Source organism: Vulpes vulpes, chromosome 9, assembly GCF_048418805.1.
Source record: "Vulpes vulpes isolate BD-2025 chromosome 9, VulVul3, whole genome shotgun sequence".
NCBI classification, from domain to species: Eukaryota; Metazoa; Chordata; class Mammalia; order Carnivora; family Canidae; genus Vulpes; species Vulpes vulpes.
Genome location: NC_132788.1, coordinates 14,247,616 through 14,275,272, shown reverse-complemented (window position 1 = coordinate 14,275,272; position 27,657 = coordinate 14,247,616). Strand labels below are relative to the sequence as shown.

Below are 27,657 nucleotides of genomic sequence, written 5' to 3'. Positions count from 1 at the left end.
GGACCCCAGGATCACGCCCTGCACCAAAGGTGGTGCTAAACTGCTGAGCCACCTGGGCTGCCCTTGAATATTTTTTTAAAAAAGGTTTGTGTATTTACTTTAGAGAGAGAGCATGAGGAAGGGCAGAGGGAGAGCAGCAAGCAGACCCCTACTGAGGACAGAGCCCGTCATGAGGCTCGACCCCAGGACCCCAGGATCATGACCCAAGCAGAAATCAAGAGTTGGACACTGTGCCAATTGTGCCACCCAGGCACCCCCAAGTTTGAGTATTTTAAGGCTTATTTTGGTTGGTTCTCAGTAGGCAGAGCCATGGAAGGCATTGTAAATTTGGGACTCCACAGAAAGTATCGTCAACTCTTATAGGCCCCAGGATATATGAAGGTAATTGAATTCTTTAAAAAGCATTTTTATTTTATTTTATTTTATTTTATTTTATTTTATTTTATTTTATTTTATTTTATTTATTATTTTATTTTTTAACGATTTTATTTATTTATTCATAGAGACAGAGAGAGAGAGAGGCAGAGACACAGGCAGAGGGAGAAGCAGGCATCATACAGAGAGCCTGATGTGGGACTTGATCCAGGGTCTCCAGGATCACGCCCTGGGCTGCAGGCGGCGCTAAACTGCTGCGCCACCGGGGCTGCCCATAAAAAGCATTTTTATTTTTATTTTTTTTATTTTTTTATTTTTTTTAAAAAGCATTTTTAAATTGTGGATCCTCTAAAGGAAAAAGAAAAGAGGCTGTAGTTTTGGTTCTCTTATGAGAATGCAAAATGAGTCTCTGATCATGATGATGGGGAACATCCATGAGGTCATGGGCTGTGCTCCCTTGGCCACAGTGCCTGGGTGAAGAGACACTCCCATGCCCCTCTGTTCAGTCAGAGAAGCACCCGGCTGTCATCTTGGTGTTTCGCCTTGGATCTTTCTCATTACAGCTTGCCTTAGATTGTGTCTTCAGTGACTGGAAAGAAAGATGTAGGCAAGTGACGTAGTAAGTTAGCTTCAGCGTCAGACCAGTGCTGAGTGTTTTGGGCAGTATTTGTTGTTACTGCTACATTGAGTAATGATTACATCTGGATTGTGAAGGCCCATCTCTGACTTTGTTTTCATACTGCATTTTTTTCCATTATAAACCAACAAAAGTCATACAGTCCTGCAGCACGTTGTAAGAAAAGACAGAGTTGTTCTTTAGCTCACGTCCTGTCTGCGTGGGTAACCAACCACATAGCTAGCTGCTGTATCTTCTGGGCATTTGAGTCTGTGGGGCTGAGGCTGTTCTCTGACCAGTATGATTTCAGGGTCCGTCTTGCACTCACATAGCCAGGCCCCTCAGGGTTTGACCCCTCATTCCTGGGGCTTCTGGTCCTCTGCATCGGAGGCCCGGCTCTGTGGTCCAAAACCATGAATGTTGGCCTCCCAGCTTTGAAGCACAGAGGGTTTCATGACCACCTTGGCTGCCTACCTCCTGTTTTCCCATGTGGCCAGCTCTCGTGTTTCGCACCTCCCCGTGTCCACCTTATATTCCCTGACCCATTGTTTCAGCGATGGTCTTGCCAGGACCCTACACTTCCGCTCCTTTTTTTTTTTTTTTTTTTAAATAGGCCCACTTAGCAAATTCCTAACCCTAAATGAACCAGCACATGAGCAGGTAGGAAAGGTAAGGGGGAGAAATCCCGCCAGGGAACACGTGACGCCACCGGAAGCACGCTCCTTCCTCCCTCCCTTCCTCTCATCAGCTCATTCAGACCTTTGCTGGCTCCCTAGCTGATCATTTGCGCCTCTCATTGACACCTTCTCTCATTCAGGAGACTTGTGTTTATGGCCATCTGCTCCATGCCCGATGGACCCCCAGTGCTGTGGCCGCTCTAGCCTTGTGAAGGCTCTGACAGAGGTCCTCTGACTTCGGAGTCTTGGGGCGGGCATCTGAGCTCACACTGCACCAGGGAATCTGAAGGCAACAGGCTTGTCCTCAGTCCAGCACACCTCAGGTGTTGGAATCGGAGACTGTGTATGTGTTTGTTATTAGCTACCTCATATGAACAGAGTGTGCGGGAGCCCTCCTGGCCCCACACACACTGGCGGGGTGAGGGCCTTTGGCCAGAGAGCTGCGGAGTGCCATACCTGTAGGCAGGAAGGATGCAGCTGTTGTGTCCCCTCCAGGAAAGAGCCCCTTGCAAACAGTGGTCTGAGTCTTCCCTCTGCCCCTTGGGTGCATGGACAGAGCCCTCCGTGAGCCAGGCCTGAGATGTGTCCAGTTTCTGATTTCACGTCCTGTTGTACCCACTCGGTCCAAATGAGGAGTTCTCCATGCTGGGGTGCAGCAGAACATGGAAATCCCAAAACCCATGCCCGATGGAGCTTCCATTCTGGAGCAACAGACAGCAAGTGGACAGAACATCTTCACTGTGTAGCTTGTCTCATTTAATAAGTGCCGTGAGGGGGAGAAGTCAGTGTGGGAGATAAGAACAGTGAGGGAGCAGAGGTGGTCAGCAGGGATGTGGATGGGGTGGACTCTGAGGAAGGGATCTATGGGGAGGAGCCTCCCAGGGGGCAGGAGCATGTGTCACTGGAGGCTAGAGTGAGCCAGGGCCAGTTGCACAGCCACTGTCCATGTGCTGTAGGGATGGGGCTTCTCTCTGAGGTGGGCCGTCAGAGGTGTTCTGCACGGGGGAATGAGTGCAGGGTCAGGTTTTAATGGGCTCGTTCTGGCTGCAGCGTGAAATGGGCTGCAGGGATGCAAGGGCAGAGCACAGGTAGAGGTAAGACCCACTAGAGAAGCGGCTGTGGAGGTGTTGATGGGGGTGACGGCACAGGTTCTGGGTGTGTGTTGCAGCTGGAGCTCCTGGGGCTTCTGACAGATTGAGCAGATGCATGTGCTGGAAGGGAGGAGGCGTGCAGGGAGCCCTGGGGGGACGGGGGGTTCTCCTCTTGTTCTCACAGGCATCCCCCAAGGCTGTGATGGCCAGGGCATGGGGCCAGGATGCATCTTTCGAGCTCCAGTGGAGTGGTCTCATTTATGCTCCTGCTGTCAGTGTGTGTTCATTTGACTGTGCACTTCACCCTCTCTTGCCACTTCATTTCCTGGAAGTAGTTCCAGGTCAGCACGTGTTGACTTACCTCATTTTTCATGATGCTGTAATTCATTGTATAGATCAATAACTTATTTATCAAGTCACACTGATCCTATCCCATTTTTTCAGTTGAGGTATACTGACACAGAACATGAGAGTAGTTTGGGGTGTGCAGCATGATGTTTTGATGTTTGTACTTGGTACGTGGTGACCACAAGGTAAGGCTCATGAGCATCTTCACGCATACGTTCACATTTTTTCTTGTGATGAGAACTTCTAAGATTCTCTCTCTCAGCAGCTTGCAAATATGCAGGGCGGCATCATGAACTCTAGTCACCGTGCTGTGCCTCACATTCTGCAGGATTGTATCTCACACCTGGGAGTCTGTGACTTCTGACTCCTGGTTCCCATTTTACATGTTCCTGTCTGCTGGCTGTGATGACCAGTAGTTAGCTCTGGTCTCTGTATCTGGGAGCGTGGCTTGTTGTTGTGTTTAGATCCCACGTGTAAGTGAGATCATGTAATGTTTGTCTTTTTGGATCTGACCAACTTCACACAGCACAGTGCCCTGAAGGAACACCTGTGTTGTTACAAATGCCAAGATCTCATGATTTTTTTACTGCTGAATAATAAATACTCTATTGCATGGATGCCCTGTCCTCTGTATCTGTGTATCCATGATGGACACCTAGGTTGTTGCCATGTCTTTGTTACTGTGAATAATGTTGCAACTGAGCACTGAGATGCAGATGTGATTTCCAGTGTGTTTTCATCTTATCCAGATAAATACCCAGAAGTGGGGTTGCCAGATGACATGGTAGCTCTATTTATATTTTTTTGAGAAACCTCCACACTGTTTTCCACAGTGGCTGCACCAGCTTGCATTCCCACCAACAGTGCAAAGAGGGTTCCTCTTTCTCCAGGTCCTCACCAATAGCTTTTGTTTCCTGACTTGGTAATTTTAGCCATGCTGTCAGGTATGGCTCACTGTAGTTTTGATGCCCATACCGACTTTCTTGAGTCTTTTTGTATAAATGGCTGTTAAATATTGTCAGATGATTCTGTATCTGTTGTACTGATTTTTATTCTTCCTTTTGTTAACGAGGTGTATCAACATCAATTGATTTGCTGATGTTGAACCATCTTTGCATCCCTAGAATGAATCCCCATTTGATCATGGTATGTAATTCATCTGTTATGTTGATTTCATTGCTAAAATGTAATTGAGGGTTTTGCATCTATACTCATCAAGGATATGGGCCTGTAAGCTTCTTCTTTCATGGTGTTCTTGACCAGTTGGATATCAAGGCAGTACTGTCCTCTTAAAGACTTTGAAAGCATTCGTTCATCTTTTTTTTTTTTTGGTGATGAATTTGAAAAGGATCAGTTTTAATTCTTTAAATGTTTACTAGGGAAGCCATCTGGTTCTGACTTTGGTTTACTGGGAAGTTATTTTCTGAATCAGTCTTCTTATGAGTAATAGGTCTGTGCAGATATTCTGTTTCTTTGTGATTGTCTTTGTAGGTTATATGTTTCTAGGAATTTATCCATTTTGTTTGGGTTGTCCATTTGTTGGTGTATCCTATGATCCTATGTAGTTTCTGTACTATTAGATGTAATGTCTCCTCTTTTACTTCTAATTTTTATTTTAATTCTCTCTCTCTTTCTCTCTCTCTCTCTCTTTCCCTCTCTCTCTCTCTTTGGTGAGTCTAGCCAAAGGTTTGTCAATTTTATGTTTTGCAAAAAAACCCTCTCTGTTTCATTGATCTATGTCTTTTTAAATTGCATTTCATTAATGCTCTGAAATTTGATACATACTTTCTTCTCATTTTCATTTGTTTTTCCTTTTTTAGTTCCTTGAGATCTGAAGTTAGAGATTTTTCTTATTTCTTGGTATAGGCATTTATCAGTATGAAATTCCCTTGTAGAACTGCTGTTGCTGCATCCTGTATGTGTTGGTGTGTTTTCCATTTTCGTTTGTCTCAAGGTAAGTTTTCTTCTCTTTTGTTTTTTTGTAATACCCACTGGTTGTGTAGTTAACAGTTGTTGTGACTCCATATATCTGTTAATTTTCCAGTTTTCTTCTTCTTCTTTTCTAGAGTTTATTTATTTATTCATGAGAGACACAGAGAGGCGAGGCAGAGGCAGAGGGAGAAGCAGGCTTCATGCAGGGAGCCCGATGTGGGACTTGATCCCGGGACCCCTGGATCACACACTGGGCCGAAGGCAGGCGCTAAGCCGCTGAGCCACCCAGGGATCCCCTCCAGTTTTCTTCTTATTGCTTTCTGGTTTCTTAACCATTTGGTCAGGAAACATATTGATATAATTTCAGTTTTCTTAGATTTAGTAAGACTTGTTTTGTGGCCCAATATGTGATCTGTGCTGGAGTATGTTGCATGTGCATTTAAGTAGAATGTGTGTGTTCAGATGCTTTTGGAGGGAATGTTCTGTGTATGCTTGTCAGTCCCATCTGGTTTAATATATCCTTTAAGACTATTGTTTCCTTATTGATCTTCTATCAGGATTATCTATCCATTGATGAAATGGGGGTATTATGTTCTCTATGATTATTGTATTGCTACCTGTCCCTTTAGATCTGTTAATATTTTATTTATTTAGGTACTTCCATGTTGGATGCAGAAATATTTATAAATGTTGTATCTTCTTGTTGGAGTTATCCCTTTATCATTATGTAATAATGTCCATTATTATAGTCTTTGTTTTAAAATCTGTTTTATGAGGTCTGTATCCATTCCCTCAGCTTTTTATTTTGGTTTCCATTGGCATGAAATCTCTTTTTCCGTTGTGTCATTTTTAGTCTATGTCCTTCCATGTGTAGTGAGTCTGTTGTGGGCAGCATACAGATTCAGGGACTCCATGTCTTGTGATAGCAGAGGTTAGTTCTTCCTCATTTTAAGTGATTACTGAAGGACTTATTGCCATTTTGTTCGTTGACTTCTGTTTGTTGTGTAGTTTTTGGGTCTTTTCCTTCATTATTTGATGATTTTCTATAGTGATATAAGCACTGCTCCCTCTTAATCTTTTGTGTTTCTACAATCGGTTTTTGTTTTGTGGTTGCTGCAAGGCTCACATAAAACAATTTACAATGGTCTATTTTAATTTGAAACAAGTTAAGTTGGAAGACATTCCAGGGGTACCTGGGTGGCTCAGTGGTTGAGCATCTGCCTTCGGCTCCAGTTCTGATCCTGGGGTCCTAGGACTGAGTCCTGCATAGGCTCCCTGCAGGGAGCCTGCTTCTCCCTCTACCTATGTCTCTGCCTCTCATCTCTGTGTCTCTCATGAATAAATAAATAAAATCTTAAAAAAAAAAAGGAAGCTATTCCAAAGCTTTCTATTTTTATCCCCTCATTATGTTTTTAGATATCACAGTTTACATATTTTAATATTGTGTATCTGTTAAATAATTGTAGTTATGTTTACTATTTTTGTTTAAATCTTTATACTAGATTTATTAGTAATTAGCCCACCACTTTTATAATATTAGAATATTCTGGATTTTAGTATATATTTACCTTGACTAATGAGATTCATGTTTTCATATTTTTCCTGTTATTAATCAGTGCCCATTCACATCCACTTGAAGAAGTTCTTTGAACACTTGTATGGCTAGTCTTGGGTGATTAAATCCTTTAAGTTTTGCTCGTCTGTAAAACTTTTTCTTCTCAGTTCTGAAGGCCAACTTCATTGGTAGAGTAATCTCGGCAATTTTTTTCTTTTAGCGCTTTGAACATAACATGCCGCTCCCTCTGGCCTATACAGTTTCTTTCTTTCTTTCTTTCTTTCTTTCTTTCTTTCTTTCTTTCTTTCTTTCTTTCTTTTCTTTCTTTTCTTTTCTTTCTTTCTTTCTTTCTTTCTTTCTTTCTTTCTTTCTTTCTTTCTTTCTTTCTTTCTTTCATTTATGAGAGACAGAGAGAGAGAGGCAGAGACACAGGCAGAGGGAGAAGCAGGCTCTATGCAGGGAGCCCGACGTGGGACTTGATCCCGGGACCCCAGATTCATGCCCTGGGCTGAAGGCAGGTGCTAAACTGCTGAGCCACCCAGGGATCCCCTGGCCTACACAGTTTCTACTGAAAAATCTGCAGGTCGTCTTACAGGGTTTTCCTGTACATAACAAATTGTTTTTCTCTTGCTGCATAGCTTCTGACAGTTGGATTATAGAGCATCTTGGTGTGGTTCCCTTTGGGGTCGTCCTCCTGGAACTCTTAAGTTTGTATCCCCAGCTGAGGAGGTTTTCAGCCATTGTTTCCTCAAATAAGTGTGTTTTTTTTTTTTTGAAGATTTTATTTATTTATTCATGAGAGACACGGAGACAGAGAGAGAGAGAGGCAGAGACACAGGCAGAGGGAGAAGCAGGCTCCATGGAGGGAGCCCGACGTGGGACTTGATCTAGATCCCGGGTCTCCAGGATCACACCCCAGGCTGGAGCGGGCGCTAAACCGCTAAGCCACCCGGGATGCCCCAAATAAGTGTTTTTGCCCCTTTTCTGTCTGTCCTCCCTCTAGGGTGCTTGTGATGGGAATGTTAGTGGTGGTCATAATTCCCCAAGTTCTCAATTCTTTTTTATTCTTTTTCCTTTTTGCTTCTCTAATCGGGTGAGTCCCACAGCCCTTTGTCCAGAACTCACCGTGGTGGCCCTTTCTCCTGCTTTCTCCGTGTGTTTGCTGTCATCCTTAGCTCTGGGGCTTCTAGTACATTTTCTCTCTGTTGAAATCCTCTTTTTGTTCAGTGGTTCTTCCTGTGAACTCAGGGAGCACCATAGGACCATTGTTCTGAACACTTTATCAGGTCAGTTACTTACCGTTGTTTCATTAAGGTTATTTCCCTTAGGTTTATCTTCTTTTGTTTTGAGCATCCTACTGTTTCTTCATTTTACTCAACTCTCCGTGTGGGTTTTTTAGAGGAAATACTCAGCTCTCCCAGGCTTGAAGGGTTGGCCTCATGTAGAAGATGCAGCTTCTCCATCAGTTCTGCCGTCAGTTTGGTAATTTCTCAGACCGCTGTGGTTGTCCAGGCAGCCCACCTGATTCTTAGCAGCTCCCGTAGTTGACTGTGTGCTAGAACCAGTCATTGTTCTAGAGCGGCACGTCTCAACCAGCACCTTGATTCAGGCTGATGGGAGGCTGGACCCTTGGGCAGCAGTTTTTAAAGTAAGCAAGTATATACGGTCCTGTGAGATCCCAAGTTCAAGTCCTGCTGGCTACGTAGCCAGGGGTCTGGACGTGTCTCCTGGGTGACAGCCACTAAAAGCCTCATGCCTGATGGGTGTTCAAACTCCTTTCCAGGTGATCTGGCGACCTCACATGAGGCAGGAAAGCACAGGGAAGCTGCCTGCCAGACTCTGTCTCTGGAGAGCGCGTCAGTAGGCCCTGAGATGTGTGTTCAATTATGTGCCTGCCTCCAGGGCAGTGCCTTGTAAAAGGCAGTTAAACCTCATTCACAGAAAGTCTGGGCACTTCCTCGTCAGCACAAGTGTGCTAGACCCCAGGGGGGACCTTGTGTCCAGAGATCAAGCCTCATTGAGGGCTTGACTCTCAGATGCAAGTTGTAAATGTTGGGGTTCCCCATGTTAGGTTCAAATCCTTTGTTCCCCAGAGATAAGCTTGTGGTTGTTGAGTTGGCTCCTGATTGTGTGTTGCTGTGCTGGCTGTAGCGTTTATGGCGAGGCTATGTCTCAGCCTCTCCCACCCACTTCCATGGAGGTTCTTTTTTTTTTTTTTTTAATTTTTATTTATTTATGATAGTCACACACACACAGAGAGAGAGAGAGAGAGAGAGGCAGAGACACAGGCAGAGGGAGAAGCAGGCTCCATGCACCAGGAGCCTGATGTGGGATTCGATCCTGGGTCTCCAGGATCGCCCCCTGGGCCAAAGGCAGGCGCCAAACCACTGCGCCACCCCGGGATCCCCCATGGAGGTTCTTTCTTGTTCACTCGACATGTAAGAGTTGTTCAGGCTCTTTTTCTCCCCCCCAGAGGAAATCGTTCCTTAGGTCACAGAGACTTGACATATACAAGGGAGGTGTTGAGTTCTGTGTCCTCCTGTGTCACCATCTTGAACCGGAGATGATTTTCACGAGGTTTCCGAATGTGTTTCAGTGTCAGGATGAGACGCTTCCCCTCATTGCTATTCTTGTTCACAGTTGTCTGCTTTTTCTTCCTTGCTGCTGCTTTGTAAATGGACTTTATAATTAACATCCCTATCCCTAAGGAAAAAGTCTGATTTTTTTATTGGTGTCTTACCAAATTTATATATTTAAAAACTATAAGTTGTATTTCTTCTGATTTTCAAAGCATTTTATCATAATGCTTACAGTAATGCTTACCCCTTATAGGTCTTACAATTTTCTGTTTGTCTTTATAGTTTTCTTCTTGTCATTGTGAAATTTAAGTATTTGTACTCTTATTTTTCTGATAAGCTATCTTGTAGTTTATCTTGCTGATTGTTTTCTCCAGAGAACTAGCTTTGAATTTTTTAGTGCTACCTTGTTTTCTAGTTAGTGGTATTTGCTTTTATATTTAGTATTCTTTATCTAGCTTTTAGAATTGTATGTCTAAATTACTTACTGTATAAGTTTTTATCAATATATATTAAAATATATATATATATGTTTAATGCTAATTTAATGCTGTAATTTCCTGTGACCATTGTTACTCTTGGGTCACATAAATTATTCTCAGTTGTGTGCTCCTCATATTCAGTATTTGTGTTAGATTTTTCTCTGTAAGCCCATCCAAAGCTGAGCCACACCCTCCATCTTTCCTCTCTGTCTAGCTTAGGTTACCCGTGTTTTAGACATAATTGTAGATGTACCTTTGGGTGGTTTCTTGTACACATACAGAAGAGAGCCTGTCATCTTGTGTTCTGCTTGCCTTCACTCCTTCAGTACTTAGGAAGTCTTTCCATCTATTTTCACCTTGATGGTAGTACATTTATAATTTTTTAAAAGATTTTATTTATTTATTTATTTATTCATGAGAGAGAGAGAGAGAGAGGCAAGAGGCAGAGGGAGAAGCAGGCTCCATGTAGGGAGCCTGACGTGGCACTCGATCCCGGGTCTCCAGAATCACGTCCTGGACCGAAGGTGGTGCTAAACCCCTGAGCCACCTGGGCTGCCCAGTAGTACGTTTTTATCGTAACCTTAGTTCCTTCTGTTTGGAATACTGACTGTTGGTTCCTACAGTAAATAATACAGTAAATACTGACTGTTGGTTCCTACAGTAGCAGTTTGCTACTGATCACACTCTAATACCCTCTGCCACACTTTCAGTGTGTGTTCTCTGTCTACATTGTCATGTAATCATTACATGCCGTCTTGTGCCTCATAGTCCCACAAACAAATACGTAGTGTTTGCTTGACAGCTGTTTGCCTCTGGCTGTTTAATCCAGTGTCTGTAGTGGATTCCTCACTTAGCTCCTGGGCTTGGCGCTCCCTGCGTTGGTACACATTCATAAATTTCGTTGTGGCCCTTACCTTAAGAGTCCGTGTACCTAGGTGATAGATCTGTGGCTCACTTGAATTTGTCTCCTGAACATATTTCTGGCCTGTGATCCCTGCTGCAGAACTCCTGTCGGGTCTGCTTCGCCGTTATGTGTTATGGCCCAACCTTGTGACATGAAGCAGGGAGGAATTGGTAGGGTTGTAGCTGTGTGAGTATCATGGCCTGTGCTGTGAGTCTGTCAGGTAGGACAGCAGGCCAGAGGCAGTGGTCAGCTGTGTGCCTGGGTCGGTGAGTGCTCCCCACCTCCCACAGGTCCCTTGGACTGCCTGCCAGTCCTTCTCTGTGAGAATGCCATCCTAACCTCTGAAGAACTATATTTTTCTTCACTAAACCACGTGGTGTGTGGAGGCCAGTGCTTCTCCTTGCCAGGTGAACGTGGGACTGCATGGCCACCACCTTCCCAGCTCCCGTTCCCATAACATGTCTGCCTCAGATTCCTTAAGTGTGTTGTGTGAAATACTCAGGAATAAAGTGTTAACCCTTAAAATAGGTTTTTTAATCCTTTCTTAAAAATTTAAGTTGATTTTTCCTTTTAAAATATCTTTTTGTAAGAGAGACTAATAACCTGCTGAAGCAAGAGTGACCGTAAGTAGGAAGACGAGTAAATGTGGACGTTTGGCCAGCAGGAGAAGGTAACATACAACCTTTGGTCTTTTGTGGGGAGATGTGTGGATAAAAAACTAAGTTTAAAGGCAGCCACTGATGAACGATGTGTAACTGAAACCATCGTGAAGAACCGTTAGAGCAGGGATCGTGGCTCTGGCGGGCAAAGGAGCGAAATGCCGCCCAGCTCCTGCTGTGAGGAGGCCCCTCTGCACAGGGGCTCTGACAAGTCTGCCTTGAGTCATTTGTCGGTGACTGTGTTCAAGGGCTTCATTGTGCTTTGTTTCATTTTGGGGAAAAGGACCAAATATGTATCTGATGTTTGCTTTGGTTTATGTTTCTGATGGGGCATCACATCTGGTGAATTTTCTTTCCCAATAGCTTGTGTATAGAATTGACGGCACATGTGTGTTTTCAGAATCAGCATCAACCTCGAGTAATTGTAAAGGGAGGTAACTGTGGTCATTTCCTGCAGTTGCCGTAACCATAATATCAGTGGCATAAGACAGCAGAAACGTCCTTTAGCAGTTTTGGAAGCCAGAAGTCCAAAATAGAGGTGTGGGGATGCCTGGGTTGCTCAGTGGTTGAGTGTCTGCCTTCGGCTCAGGGCGTGATCCTGGAGTTCGGGATCGAGTCCCATGTTGGGCTTCCCTCAGGAAGCCTGCTTCTCTCTCTGCCTGTGTCTTTGCCTCTCTCTGTGTGCCTCTCATGAATAAATAAATAAATTTAAAAAAATGCAAGTGTGGACGGGTCTTGAGGGGCATCCCCAGCTTACGGTGTTTGCTACAGTCTTGGCATCTGTTGGCTGGTGGTCATGTCACTCCAGTCTCTGCTTCTGTGGTCATTTGGCCTTCTCTCTGCTGATCTCCCCATGCCTTCTCCTCTGCCATTGAAGTTCGGGCCCCCATGGGTTGATCCAAGATGCTTTTATCTCAAGGTCCTTCACTTAATTACATCGCCAGAGGTCCTGTTTCCAAATGAGGTTATGTTCAGGATTGGTTCTGGTCCAAGATGGCGACAGAGGAAGACTCTGGATTCCCCACCTCCAGGGACACCCCAAATCCACCGCTATTGACTGAGCAGTCCCTCCTGAAGAAGAACTGAGGGCTGACCGAACAGAGGATGACGTGGCAGTGGACAGGCCTCCACCTCTGATGCTGTGACCTGCAGCAGGGGGGCTGGTACCAAGGGACCCCCCCCCCCCAGCACATTGTCTGCTTGAGGGCACAGAACAAAGCTACAATTGAAAAGATCAATGAGCTTATAAAAGAGACATCCTTAAAATTTTACCAAACAGTGGGGAGCTGCTGGAACTTGCTGGGTCTGGGTCTGGTGAGCCTCATGGTTTACGCTCCTCTTCCCCTTGATAATGTGGATAGGAGCAGGGTCCAGCGTCCAAACTGTCCGGCCACCTCACTGAGCCCAGCAGGTCCCTGAGACCATACCAGTCTCAGCCACCACAGCAAGAGGGCTCCAGCACAGTCCTTGCTCATTACAGCTCCTGCTGTCTCACCAAGGTGACACAGGCACAGAGCGCCCTGGAACAACCCAGACCCTCACCACGTCAGCTTCTGATGCCTTGCTGGGGTGCTCCAGGACCTCCCAGCTGATGCCTGCTTTGGCTTCAGCAACCCTACCAGGGCACCCCCTGCACTGAGCATCCTGGGACATCCTGGCTTGTACCCACTCCACCACAGCTGTCTCATCAGGATGCCTTCTGTATGGAAAGCCCAGGGACCACCCCAGCCTGCACCCACTTCAGCTATAACAGTCCTGCCATGGTGCCCCCACACAGAGTGCCCCAAGACCCCAGCCTGCACCTCACCTTGACCCCCAGCCACCTTGCCGGGCCATTCTTTGCACAGCCTGAGCACCCTGGTTGACCCCCTTTGGCTGTCCTGCCAGGGCATCCCCTGGACAAGAGCCCAGAGATTGCATCAGCCTGTGCTCACTTCCCTTTCATGTATTGTCCTGTTGGGATACCCACACTGGGGAGGGCCCTGGGATCCCACCATTTGCAGCCACTTCAGCTTCAGCTGTCTCACCAGAGTACCCTCTGTGTGGGGAGCCTCAGGGCTGTCCCAATCCACTCCCACTGTAGCTCTGGCCATCCCACAGGGCAGCCTCCCCAAAACCCCCAGCCTCTACCAGCCACAGCTCTGTCTAGCCAGCCCTCATCACCAGGCACACATTCTACATGGGGGCAACCATACACAGTTCCTCTCCCTCAAATTTAGGGCAAGTAGCTATTGTGCCTAATTGATAAAACCAAACACAGAAAGTCAAGCAGGATGGGTAGATACGGGAATATGCTCCAAAAGAACAAGAGAAAATCTCAGTGACAGAACTACATAAAAACAGAGGAAAGCAGTGTGCCTGACGAAGAACTAACGAACAGTCCTACAGATGTCTGCTCGGCTGGAGAGAAGGTAGGTGAACTCGGTGAGGCCTTCAGCAGAGGTAGGAAGTGTACACAGGAGCCAGTCAGAGCTGAAGAATACGGTCACAGAAAAGAAAACTGCAGTGGACAAGAGGGTGCAGAAGAACGGGTCAAGATCTGGGGGATAGGGGATGGAAAGCGCCCAAGCTGAATAGCATGAAGAGAAAATGACTTTGAAAATGGAGGGCAGGGTGAGAGATCCTGGGCAAGGACTGTGCTGGAGCCCTCTTGCTGGACATATCCAGCAAACATTCCCATTAAAGGAAGGAGAAGAGGTAGAGAAAGGGGCACAAAACCTGTTTGAGGAAGGACAGGGTTACGTGCACAGGAACTGGGGTGAGCATATAGACTCGTTCTCAGGGGCCGCTGATCAGCATATACGCCTCATTCTCAGGGGCCGCTGTGTGCCTGGTTTCACAGTTTGTAGGGTTCTGACATCACGCAGTTGGGAAGATGCTACATCTCCCCCTCCTAAGGAAAACCCTATGAATGAGAAAACATATGGATTATCTTGAATGTTCTAAATCTGTATCATACTCAGAAAAAAACAGGGGTGATTGGGAAGGGGTGGGGAGTCGGTGAGACGCAGGTACAGCTCCAGATTGACGGGCTCCCTGGTCGGAGTGTGTGGCCTTGCCCATGTGGTGGGAGCAATGGGGGGCTTCCTCCAGAAGCAGTATGCACACTGCAGGGCGTCAGGGACATTCTGCATCCTGCCTGAGGGGAGCCTGTCTGGGAAGAGATACTAGCCGCACCAATCACAGTGGGATCATCCTGAGGTGTTTGCCCTTGAAATGACGTCCCATCTGGGGCTTGCCTGAGAATAACCGGAGGTGGTAAGGGAGCCAGGAAGTGAGTGGAGATAGGGATGACGTGAGGTAGCTACACATTGGGAATGTGGTAAAGCACACCTGACATAGACCATTTTACAGTGGGAGGTACCCAGCTCCGGAGTATTGAGTGCTGGACGTCCCCACGCCCTCCTCACTGCTCAGCCTGCAGGACTGATTCTCCAGCCTCCTTAACTGACTCTGCACCCTCCACCTCTGTTTTCTGACGCCTCGCCTTGAGCTCCACGACCCCAGGTCCCTCAGATACTCAGAATCACATGCAGTTTGTCCTCTTATGACTGCTTGCTTCCCTTGGAATGATGTCCTCAAGGTTCTCCTGTGTTCCAGTGTGTGCCCGGATTTCCTTCTGTTTTAAGCTGAGTAATGCCCCATAAGCATAATACCAGCTTTGTTCTGCTTGTCCAGCTGTGTGCACAGACAGGAGGTGGCTTCCCCTGTCAGCTGTATGAGCACGGAGTCCAGACGTCTTGTGGAGACTCTGCTCTCACTTCTTTTAGGTGTATACCTGGCAGTGGGATTGCTGGGTCAGATGGTGGTTCTGTGCTCAGTTTCTGTAGGAATCGCTGCAAATCTGTGTTTTCTAAACAGGCTGCCCTCCTTCATTCCCACCAGCACAGGGGTTCCTGTGTCCTCGTTATTTTCTGGAGCTTACGGTAGCTGTCCTACGAGGTGGGAGCTGACAGCTCACGGTGGTTTGCATTTGCATATCCCTCTTGACAAGTGATGTTGAGCATCTTTTCACGTGCTTGTTGGCCCCTTGTGTGTCGTTTTTGGAGAAATGTCTTCATTATACACATTTTTAATCCAGTTGTTTGGTTTTTGTTGTTGAAGTTTCTGCTGACTTTTAAATCCTGGTTGGTGATGTTTATGTCACTCATGAAACCACAGGTGATAAGAGTATTTCCTATGCATGTGATCGGTCAGTGGCTTATGTACATGTGAAATCAAGCACTGTTGAATTTACAGTATTAAATGTTGAATTTTAATTTTGGAAGCATTTATCTTTCTTACTGACTTTTATATATATGTTTTTCACCTGTGAGTATGAAAACCACTGAAGATACACTTTGTGAAAATGGCATCTAAGTTTCTGTAGAGAGCCTTTTCTCTTGATTATCCATGTGGACCCAGGTGGGCCATGGTGACTGGTTTAGGCCTGGGGCCTGACCCAGTCCAATGAGCGCCTTTACTGCCTGCACAGCCCAGCAGGGATGGGGAGCCCCAGGTGCCATGGTCACACCGCCGGTTATATACCTGCTGGAGGGACGAGCATCTGCAGCCACACCTGCTGTGTGTGTGCGGGGTAGAACGGGCGGGATCTGCCGGGCTCCCTCCAGGGCAGGGGCAGGGGGCCACCTCCTTTGTCCCCTCGTCCGGCATCCAGTGTGGTTTACACGGCACAGTTTGTAGACAACAGTCTGCGCTTCTGGGTGTGCTCGTGACTCTAGTTAGGAGAGCTGCGCTCTTCAGATTTGAAAGCTGCTGTGTTCGGGATCTGAATCCATGACAGCCTACTTGTGTGAGACAGAATGTGACACCCAAGGACCAGCCACTTTCCACGAGTTCCCACCGCTGCATGTGAAGCTTTTGCATGTTTTTGTAAACATACTTGTACTTGTCATGATTTACAAACGGTTGTCAATGTGGTAGGAGTCTGTTCTGAGTGTGATAAATGGGTTCCCCTGGCATGTGCAGCTGCGTTCATTAAATGTGAACACTAGTGAGTGGAGGAGCCATCACCGCTTTCTCGGTGAGTGTGCTGGCAATCAGCAGCATTAGCCTGTGGCCCTAGCATCAGACTTGGACCTCCACCAGCCGGCTTGTTGCCTCCAGCATTAGCCTGTGGCCTGAACATCAGACCCGGACCTCCACCAGCCAGCTTGTCAGCTGTCCACAGGGCCTCCCCCTGATTCCAGACCAAAAACCAGCCAGTGTCAATGTGTTGAAAATAAAAATTGTGTGCATCTTTACTTTCGAGGGGGTGGACTGCTGTGTACAGTTTTTTTTTTTTTTTTAACTATAAATTGCCTTTTGAGAAAATGTGTTCCAGTTGTTTGGTTACTGCCTTAAATTGTTTCCTTATTTTAGCCAAAAAAAAAAAAAGGGGGGGGGGAAAGCTTTTAATTAGATGCACTTATGGGAAAATGAACAATTTCCTTCATCTGGCTTCAGTTAAGTGTCATAACAGTTGGCACTGTTTGGTTGACGCTTCCTAGGAAAGCGTTGCTGTGCAGTGGTGGTGCTGGTAAGGCCTGTGAGCCTGCAGGAGATGAAGGGAACGCTGGATCAGGAATATGGCGCATCATGACTCAGTGTTGGGCATCCTGTTCTCCCACTGATCTCTCCCCAAAGCATTTCTGGTGGTGTTTATCATGTCTGTGTTGTTGTGAAGTCTCCGTTGATGGCCGTATAGAACCTCTGGGAGAGCCTGAAACATGTTCCACCCTTCCTGGTATGACATTCTCAAAAGAACCAGGATAGATCTCAGACTTGTCAAAGCAAACAACAGATGAGACGTTAACCTCATAGCTTCAGACCTGTGATATGCTGCTTGCAGAGTTACTGGTTTCTTTCAGAATTCAACATGATTTTTGTTTTGGTCTTCTGAATTGCAAACCGATATTATCTTTTTTTTTTTTTTTAAATAAAAGCCAAATGAATAATATCTCTCTGTAAAAGTATTTAATAAAATGTATCTTTATTTCAGTATCTTAAATAGTGACGATGAAGAAATATTCAGTAATGAAGAACAGGAATACACATCCAAAAAGAGGAAAAAGGATCATTTTAGAAATGATACAAATACTCAGTGTAAGATCATTTTTATTAATGATTTTATGATGTTTTTACTTGTTTTATATGTTGATATACTACATTGTTCTGATAATGCTATCTCAAGAAATAAAAGACAATGCGTGAATGATAGCTCTGTATCCAGTGTTGCCCGCTGACTTGGTTATCAGACCATTTGCAGCGTAACTAGTAAGATTTGCAAAAACAAAAGGTAGCAAAACCTACAAAGCAGCTCGTGCATCTGAATGACCGAAATGGTCATGAGTTCAGTGACTAGTTCACTCCCAAGCAAAGAGACCAGACTGCAAGGTGTCTTGCTTTTGGACTCCTCTGTAGGAGACCCGGCCAGAGCTGGCCAGGAAGGGCTGGACACGTGTAGGCCGGGCGGGGATAGGGAGCCTCCTGGCGGTAGCTTGCCTCCATGACAGGCTGCATTCCTCCTGAGGCGCAGCCTGGAGTTTCTGGGAACCGTCTTAGGGCATTCAGGCTACTCAATAAGAACAGGTTCTGTGGAGACTAGAGTGTCACAGTCCTTGGGTGTGGGTCTGAATTACATGAAAAAGGCAACAAGAGAAGAATTATTAAGGACACACAGAATTAATTCCTAATCACAGGTTTGTAGTTAACTATAGTTTTATAGTTTGGTATTACCACAGTTGTTAGTAGTGCTAGTTTTCTTTTAAGTTACAAAGACTTGGGGCTGCCTTAAATAATTTTTCATGTAAAGATATTTCAGCATCTCTTAAAATGATGTCAGGAAATAGAGCAGTTCTGTTGACATTTAACCAAGTGAAAGCATCTCTTATTTATATGTCAGATAATTTTGTTAGCATGTACAACTGTTGAAGTTCCATAAAAATCTTCATTTTAAATGATTTGCCAGATTTTAAAAACAAAGTTAATTTTTATTCTAGGTTTTTATCGTGAGAAATGGATCTATGTTCATAAAGAAAGCACAAGAGAAGTAAGTATTCTCTTCTAATTAAGAGTGTATTTGGTGCTTCTGTTGAATATGTAATGTCATATTAAATAAATTATTTCTTTTGCAGTATGAAATCTATGATTCACATTCTAGCAGATGAAAATATAGGACCTTTGAAGCGGTGATTTGTGTGTGCATGTGTGTGCATGCATGCGTGTGTGTACATGTGCATGCGCATGTGCAGTGTGTGGTTAGCGTCCCCAGTGCAAATCTGAATCCACCAAAGGCCTGTGTTGGAACAAGTATGGACCCTTAGATGGTTTGACATTTTTTCCCTACCTCTTCCCAAAAGCCACTGGTGTGAGCCTCTGGTGCTGCTGCAATGTGTGTCCTTGCTCCCATGCGCTTTGGGTAGTGAGAACATTGGTGGCCCCCATTTAGAACCAATGCAACATTGTAGATAAGTCTGAACCTGTCAAGAGCTGTGTGAGCCCTTCCCGCTCCTGTCTTTGCCAATTTGGCTGCAGCTTTTTTTATGAGCCATGGATAGTTCACTTCCACTCTGCTTTTTTCTCTGCTCAGTATCCAGGGAGGCTTCCTTCATTTTGCAGTATGAGAAACTCATTTGCTGTATTTTGCAGCAATTGGGGAGCATAATTTAGGGAGTAGTTGTTTAGCATAGATATAACATTCCAGAAGTGTTAATAATGGATGTTCTGCTATGGCTCTGCTCCCTAGAAGCTTAGGAGCTTCTGAGCCAGAAGACTGATTTGGCCTGTTGGTGATGGGTAGGACTGCTGCGTGGGTTCGAGACTGCTCTCAGCTCACACACCCTCTGAGTGAGGTGTGTCAGAAGCGCTTGGTAGAATCTGATGGCTGGGGCTTATGAAAGACTGTCTAGTACTTCATCTGCTGTGTTACTGCACCAAGTACAGAGTAGACACCCATTCGGGGGAGCATACGCAGCAGTGTGAGTCTGCAGAGGTATTGTGTGGGCCCTGGGACAGGGACACAGCCAGGCTTGGGGGACTCTGGGCTTCCTGTACTCAGCTGCATCTCTGGCTTAGCACCTGCTGCAGACCAGGCACCTGTCCTGCTGGTCTGCACGGCCCGCTGTGGCTGCCCCACAGCCTCTGAGGTTCCATGTGTCGTTCTGGGCCCACCAGACTCAGGTGGGCTCATGTGGCCCAAACATGTGTTTTACAGTCTGTGAATCAGATTTAATTCCCCAAAAAAGAAGAGGCCGCTGTGACACGAGTAGCTGCCTGGGAAGGAGTCTGTGTCTGTACCAGCATTTAGAGCTCTGTTCATTGCGAAGAAAAGGGAATTAAAGTAGAGATGTCAGCAGTGATTGACTTCGGATTATAATCTATAATTAACCTTTGCTTCCTGCACAGCTCCCAGGAAAACAGTTTGCATATAGTAGATATTCATTAATAATGTATTTTGCTTTAAAAACATGTGTTTTGTTGATTTGTGCACATATTAGGATTGTTCTTGGGATTTGGGCACAAATCCAAATAAACCTTCATGGGACATCCTAGGTCTGAGACTCAGGTGTGCGCTTCAGCTGCTTTGCTAACCCCTGTCCTGGTATCGGTTAGAGATGCGAGGGGTAATCTGTCACCTCCTGTGTCTAGGATTATCACCAGCTCCTCTAACCCCACAACTATGACTTGAAAGTCTCTATATACTCTCAGGATTTCAAATACAGAAGATGGAGTTTGAAATGAGTCCTGACACCTAGGATACAACCCTGTGCAAACTGTGTAGAATGTAGGATATATTGTGAGGGATGCACAGCTGAAGTAGATGGCAGTGTTTTCAGTACTGAGAACACATCCCTTGTGTTCCATGTCTTCCCTTGGACTCTGGGACCTGTCTTGTCTGATGACCAGCTCCGGGGTTTCCCCAGCTGGAAACCGTACATAGTCACCCCCTGACTCCAGGCCTTGGTCTTGTGCACGGGGCACCTTCCAGACCCACAGAGGAATTGGGTGTTCCAACGTGTGTGTCTGCGGCAGACACATCTTCACAGCAGCTGGGCAGATGATTTGTGTTTCTGTAGGTGCTTAGCTCAGAACACATCCCATTGTGATTTCAGTTCCCAAGCTCATCCCGACCAGAGAAATCAACAAGATATTTAATACATATTTGGCTTTATCTCAGTAGTGATGTAAGAATAGCAGAGTATAATGTCCTGATTATAAATGACTTATATTTAGCATTGTGGTTTTACACCATGCTAATCTAAATGTAGAATAAATCATAAAAACAAATGCCCTTTGCTGAAATTAAAAAAAAATTGCACAGACTAATTCGCATTAACTGTCACTTTATTTTGACTAATTGACTGATGATGGATTTCAACTGTTTTGTGTCTGTTTTTCCAGAGGCATGGCTATTGTACTTTGGGAGAGGCTTTCAATCGCTTAGACTTCTCAAGTGCAATTCAGGATATTCGAAGGTTCACTTACGTGGTCAAAGTAAGTCTTCTGTTTCAAAAGCCATTTGATGACACTTGATGGACTGGGTTTTGAAGGTGACAAGTGTAAATATTTAAGACGCTTCTGGCATTGGCGCAAAGTTGTGCTTGTTTGGTAGCATAACAGAACATGAAGAGTGAGCTCGGGGTGACAGAAATAGTGGGGTTCTCTCCTGCCCTGGTGTCCCACACGCTTTCTCCCAGGGGCATATCATGTTGCAGGTTTCGCCCAGCCACACACATAGGTGCATTGCTGTGGGAGACCCAGAAGCGCACACAGGCTCTTCCTGAGGTTCCGGCCTCATGATTTCACGTGCATTTTCTCCTCTGTGTTCCTCACAAGCATGAGCTCTGCTTCATAGACAAGCAGCAAGCTGGTAGGAAAAAGGGAATTGATATATAGTGGATCTCCACAGAAGCCTTGATTGTGTCGATGATCTATTTGGAGGAAATTTTTATCTTGGCTCAAAAAGAATACATATCATGTGTTACATGCATTGTAAACAAAATGTAAGCAATGGGTTGTGATGATGTTAATTTTGGGTTTTTAATAGGGCTGAGACATTAGAAATATTTTCCTTGTAACGATTTTTAGGAAATGAAAAGTATTGGGATACCTTGGTGGCTCAATGGTTGAGCATCTGCCTTTGGTTCAGGTTGTGATCCTGGGGTCCTGGGATCTAGTCCCACATCAGGCTCCCCCGCAGGGAGCCTGCTTCTCCCTCTGCCTGTGTCTCTGCCTCTTTCTCTGTCTCTCATGAATAAATAAAATCTTTAAAAAAATTAAAAAAGTAGTATTAGTGGCAGGACAGATATATTGGGGGTTAAATCACTTTATACCTGAGGTAATAGTACGTGTTTGGTTTGGCCCAAGAGTTTGCCAGGGTGTCCTATGTGACCAGCATGTGGGGCACCTGTGTGCCACGTGCTTCCTGGGAGTCCCGTGCACTGGGGCCCGATGGGGTGTGTTCTGATGCATGCACTGGCCAATGGGGCACATCTGTCATTCACCTTCTCTGGGTGAGGCACTGCATTTGGACTCATCCAGTTCAGAGTGTCCAGAATCCAGGGGCCAGGAAACGGTGTGTTAGCACAGAGGTCTCTGTTCTAGTAAATATTTCTCCGTGGCACCATCTTCAAGTTCGGGACACCCTGAGTTGTTGTGTCCTAGTAGCCACTTTTGAGCACCCCACGCAGAAGTAGAGAGACTTCATTGCAGGGGTGGACTAGGAGTTGTGCAGGGGTGTGACCACTCTGTGCTCAGATGAGGCACATCTGTGGGCCAGTGTTCTTCCTTCCTATTGCCTGATCCTCCTCACTATTTGTTCATTCTGTCTGCGTGCCACACTCTTGCCTGCTGAAGAGCCTTTCCTCATGTGTCTTTCGTGTTTTTGAAAATGAAAATAAATGAAATACGTTAGCCTCACCCTAACCGTAATAGCTGTAAAATTGTATGTTTCCTCTACTGATTGTTTTCTGATATGTACAAAATGCATAAGTATAAAGTTAAAATGTGTCACATGCATTGTCAATTGAAATGGTCTTGTACCCTTCTAGAAGTACCGCCAGTCTCTGAGTTGTCCTGTGGAGATGGTGTGCGCGGGACCTGGTGACCTGAGAAGGTGCTGAGGCCGTGTGTGTGAGGCTTGACAGGCTTAGTCACTGCCCAGCAGGAACCTCACCTCTCATCCCCACCCCTGCCCACGTGCACCCCTCCATAGACCAGCAGGGTTGCCTTCCAAAGAGCCCATTTGCTCATGTCCGCCTTCTGCTAACAGCAAAGACAGACACCAGCCGTCAGTGATGCTGTGCATCAGTGCACGTGCCACTGCAGACACCTGCTGTGGGGCCTTAGTTCCCTGCCCTCCCTCTGGCACCTCCCCTGCCCATGCTGGCTTTCCTGCTCTCTCCCAATGCATTATGTTTCACCTCCAGAGTAGCTTGGGACTCCCCTCCCCGACTCTGCTCTGCTCACTGCCACCCTCTCACGGAGATGCAGCGTCTCCATGTGCTTGGGCGTGAGGTACTCCTTTTTTTTTTTTTTTTTTTGTGAGGTGCTCTTGTTGCCCAGCAGGGCATGTGCTCCTTGACCTGTGCTGATGGCAGATGACCTTGACCTCAGGAGCCACTGCGTGGAGTTTTGTGATACTTTCAATGTGTGTAGCAGCGCTTCCTACATCAGCAGCTAGGAGGATTCCTGTGTTCTTCTCAGGAAGGTGATTTCCCGTAATTAATGCTGAGCTGTCTGCACTCATTAATGTTGGAACACATGTAAGCAAGATGTGAGGCAGCAGTGGGTTTGAAACCTTTGATAAAGAGTTTCCTTATGTTTGTAAAGGTGTTCAGGGATGGTTTTCCTGAGGATGTGTATGAAAGAAAGGAAGAATATTCTATATGAGATCCTTTTGTTCTCCTAAAGTCAGCAATTTTAAACTGAGACTAGTTAATAATTATTACATTTCCTGAATAAAAATTATTAGTTATCGTCCAGTTATACATTGTGTTGCTGAGGTAAAGATAAGTAGTTTTGAGTGGAGGTGTGACCATTCCTGGCATTATCTGTTAATACCTGAAACATTTTCTTATCTAGGTTACTTTAATAGTTTTTCCATAATTTTTCTCTGATTTTACAGAATTAATGTTGCTTTTCCAAGCTGTACTCAACTTTTTATAGAAGAGAAAATAATTTTAGGTGCCATGTACTCCAGATTCCCATAGCTGTCCTAGGATTAGGGCTGAACCATGAGTAACCGCCGCACCTGCATGCTGGCAGGAGCCCCAGGGATGCCTCCAAGTGGCAGTGAGTAGTGCCTTGGAGAGCTCTGGGAGGTTGATAGGAGCTTGTCCCACTCTCCTGCACCAGGGCAGGTTCCTGAATTCATGCATGTGGGCAGGTGCATGTGCCTGCACCCACGCAGCTGGGGAGCATGAGTTCAAACACCACTTGTTGCTCTAGTTGAGCACACACACACACCAGCACTCATAGCACCGGCAGCCCCAGACCTTGTGCACGTACTTGTAAGGTCACTGTCCTTCATCATCCGTGTTCAGACTTCATGAGCGTGCTGCCCCGTACTAGCTTCAGGCTAATCAGTCATCATGATGTCAGACTGCTCTTCAAACCTACCTCCTATTCAAAATTAGCTTCTTCCTGTTATAATAGTTTGTGACAATTGTCTTGGCTAGTTACTAAATAGCCTTAGCATAATGTATTGAGCTGTTGGGGGCATCTGGGGGGCTCAGATGGTTGAGCATCTGCCTTTGGCTCAGGTCATAATCTCAGGGTTCTCTGGTCGAGCCCCACCTGGGGCTCCCTGCTCAGTGAGGAGTTTGCTTCTCCCTCTCCCTCTGCCTTGCCACTTCCCCTGCTTATTCTCTCTCTGTGTGTCAAATAAATAAAAATTAAAAAAATATTGAGCTATTAAATTTACTTCCAGAAAGTCAATGCAAACTGAAATATTTTCACTAAGTAATAATTTTTCTCTTAACTGTCTGCAATTATTATTTCATAATATGCCCTGAGAAATTCCCTTATTAATAAAAAAAGACAAGTCAAGTTGCAGCTTGGATTTGACCCTTGGTGAGTGAACAGTTCTTAATATCTGAACCATGATTCTGCTGACTTTCACTTACCCATTTCTAAGTCATGTATAAGTAAATTAAATGCATTTTTGGTCAATTTTATGAGCTTACTTTCATTAAAATAAAGACAGATTTGGTGGAATTTTGAAAAGTTTATTTAAGAAAATCAGCCACACACTTGGAAATGTAGCAAGCCAGCACTTTCAGAGAATCTTCTACACCAGATTCCAGCCACACTCTGCCATCAACACTTGTCCTTTCTGTGAGCGAAGCCACATTGAAGGAGATGGGCCTTTGCAGATCCAGCCATGCCCAGGCTCCACCTCCCCAGTCAGGGCGGCCCATGGGTGTGGGTTTGGTCATTTGTCCAGTGCATTGGTCATCACTGCCAGACTCCCCTGAGCCACAGGAGCATAGGGACTCCACCAGCTTTGCTCACTGCAGAGCCCCCAGTGCCCAGTGTGATGCCACCTCCATCCAGGTGGAATGAAGGTGCGCTGGCAGGTAGCTGGCAGCCAGGACAGCAGTAGGTAAAGATGTAGGGATTAGTAACACAAAGCAGGTTCATCCTGTAGGCGTCTGGGTTACCCCCTGTGTCCTGTTTCCTGCAGAGTCCCAGGAGAACCAGACTGCTGGGTCCCTCAGGACAGGTGGTGGCTTCTGGGGACCAGGCATACGTGGACAGTGGGGCAGCATCTGGGGACAGTGGGTTGAAGGGCTATATGCATGTTTCAGGAAATTTGTGAAAGCAACACAGGGTGACACTTGAAACTTGCAAATGTTGGATATGCTGTATTTCCTAAAGTAGGGACTCCGTGGGGAAAATCTGCTCAGGAGCATAAAGTGTTTCTGCCTTAATTTGTGTTACATGGAAAGTGTACCTGAAGTCCGTCCTTCTGGCCTTGCCACTATCTCTGGTGTGTTATTTACCTTCTTCTGCTTCCACGTGGTGATTCTCTAATTGGATAGGCTTTGTAGTTAGAAGACGGTATATGCTCATGAGGGAATGTGGCCCCAGGCCATTGTACCGCCAACACCCTCCCATGGGTGGCTGTACCTCCCCTCCATGGCCCCAAGTGGCTGTACATTTCCTTCCTCCCCCCAGGAATGTGCCTCCCTCTCCCCCACAGGTGGCCACTGTCCATTTCTCGGCTATTCTCCAGGAAGTGTTCTCTTTCCTAAACAATTGTGCTTGCCTATTTATATTTTTGTGGCAACGCACAGAATTTTAGGTCCCAGGTATTGTTCTGTGATACTGAGAATGCAGCTTAAGCTCCTTTCCAGACAGGTGTGTTCCTTGCTATGTCCTACATTTTCCTAGACAAACAGTGTTTATCTTCTAATGGTGTCAGAGTTGGTTCTTCATTTTAATTCTTTGTGCACTTGTAATCGGAACCTGTCTTATATATGGACAGTTTGGTTGAAACTTAAACTTTATTTAAAACCTTTCACGGGAACATCTGTTTTTCTCTGCGGTGGTAAATTTAATATATAGCTTCTTCCAACTTGAGTTGGTCTGTCATTCCCAGCATAATAAGGCTGAGTCACCTGTGGGATTTCCATGCAGCACTTCTGTGATGTTGAGGACAGGTCCTGTACTGTATTCTTCCTAGGTTTATGAAACTTGAGTGCACCCTCTGCAATTTAATCACAGACATACGTGGTGAGTGGTATTGCTAACAAACATTCCACGTTCCCCAAGGCTCGTCACCTGCTCAGGGACAGGTGTGGTCAAGGACAGGATGTCTGCAGACCTAGCGTCTGTGGTCTTTAGGCTCCGACTCATCCTGCAGTCATGTGAGAGGAGTTTGTTAATCCCTCATCACACTAGGAGAGGAGAAAATATTCATTAAATGGCTATGTTTCTATGTGGCTAACAAAGGAATCCATCAGGTTAGTCACTGAGAAGTGGGTCATGGGAGATTCCAGTTCAGGTAAGATGGTGTCTCACAGGACAGCGTGTCCTGGGGCAATGGTGTTTCCCTGTAGAGGTGGTATGTTCTAAAAGCACATATAGTGTTCTGAAAGAGAATTTCAGCAGCTTCCTGACTCATTAAAGGGCGGAAACCAGATTTCTGTAAGGGGTTGTCCAGGAATTGGACCAGGAGGAGAAAACAAGTTGGGATCGCATGGCTCTAGCCCCCAAGTAAAGATGTGGTGTGGATGGCCAAGGATGCTCATACCCAGGACACCTCCAAAGGCCTACAGCTAGCCCATGGTGCCCACATGAAAAGTTCAGAGTTTTGGAGTTTCACTTATGTCCTTTACTGGTGGGTACTTCCCTTCTGACCATTCCACATTCCTGCTGCATTTGAATCATCAGAATTATCACTTTTTCTGGGAAATATATCCAAGTAGTGACTCTGCAGGGTGGAATAACAATCCCTAAAAGTCTGTGTCTACATGGAGCCTTAAAATGAGAAGCCAGGGCAAGGTGGGAAGGACACTCCTCTGTGGCCCCTGGGAACTGAGGTGTAATGGGAAGGGCCCTTCCCTTTAAAGAGCAGTGAGGATAAGTCAAAAGCCCTCTCTGGCTAGAATATTTTGTGATGTGGATGTTTCTGAGCTTTCTCCTAATCTCTGCGGAGGACTGTAGCATCCCCAGTTTATACTGATGCACAGAGGGAGGGGCAGAGGTGGGTAGTGGGCTAGGAGCCTCACTGCCCCTCTGGGTTCAGTCTCTCTCATTTCCTTATCGGGGGTCCTGGGCACATTTCTGAACCTCGCATGTTGGGCCTCTGATGGGTTTAGTATCTACCTCCAAGGGCTGCCATGGGGAGTGCGCTAGTTAAATCATATCCTGCTCTGTGTCGGCTGTGTTTACACGATCTCTTCAGGGTGATTTGGACAAAGGGGCCACAGCTGTGGACAGGGCCATTTATGCCCCAAGATGTAAGGATGGGAGACAGGCGGGGACAAGGAGCCAGGGGGACACCACATGCGCCGCTGCCCCAGTACCGACAGAGAAGACTTGACTGTGTAAGACCTCAGTGTTCTTAATTTTAGGAACTTTCCCTCTCAAAGAAAACAAGGGACTTTCCTAAATGTGCCCTATGACATCTTGAAATAGTGTCCTTTTGAGGTCAGTGAGACTGTTGAAAAGGACTCTAAGGTTTCCAATCCTGTTGCAGCTAGACCTTTGCTGGTCGCAGGTAAGGTAAGTGATCACCATGTTGGAATCCTCTTGCCCCACCCCAAGCACTGCGACCAGCACCTGGAGGTCGGGGGCTGGTGGTGGTGGTGGTGGTGTCCTCCCCAGAGTGGGCGAACAGGGACAAACGAGCCACTGTTGATGGGAATTGTGTGGTGTCTTAGGCCAGTTATTTCCTACCATTGTTAGGTATTTACCATGAGTTCTGCTGAAGGTACAAACTGGCTTGTAGGATA

At 45.9% G+C, this 27,657-nt stretch overlaps 1 protein-coding gene across 10 annotated transcripts in view; it reads left to right on the top strand.

Annotated features, from left to right (window-relative positions):
• FBXO25 (F-box protein 25) overlaps positions 1 to 27,657 on the top strand; it is a 54,601-nt gene that overhangs the window by 12,338 nt on the left and 14,606 nt on the right. For all 10 annotated transcript variants that reach the window (XM_026006358.2, XM_026006356.2, XM_026006357.2 and 7 more), the window contains exons 3-5: positions 17,196 to 17,299; positions 18,196 to 18,245; positions 20,597 to 20,689. In XM_026006358.2, coding sequence (XP_025862143.1) covers positions 17,196 to 17,299; positions 18,196 to 18,245; positions 20,597 to 20,689 — 247 coding nt within the window. The remainder of the gene's footprint in view (positions 1 to 17,195; positions 17,300 to 18,195; positions 18,246 to 20,596; positions 20,690 to 27,657) is intronic.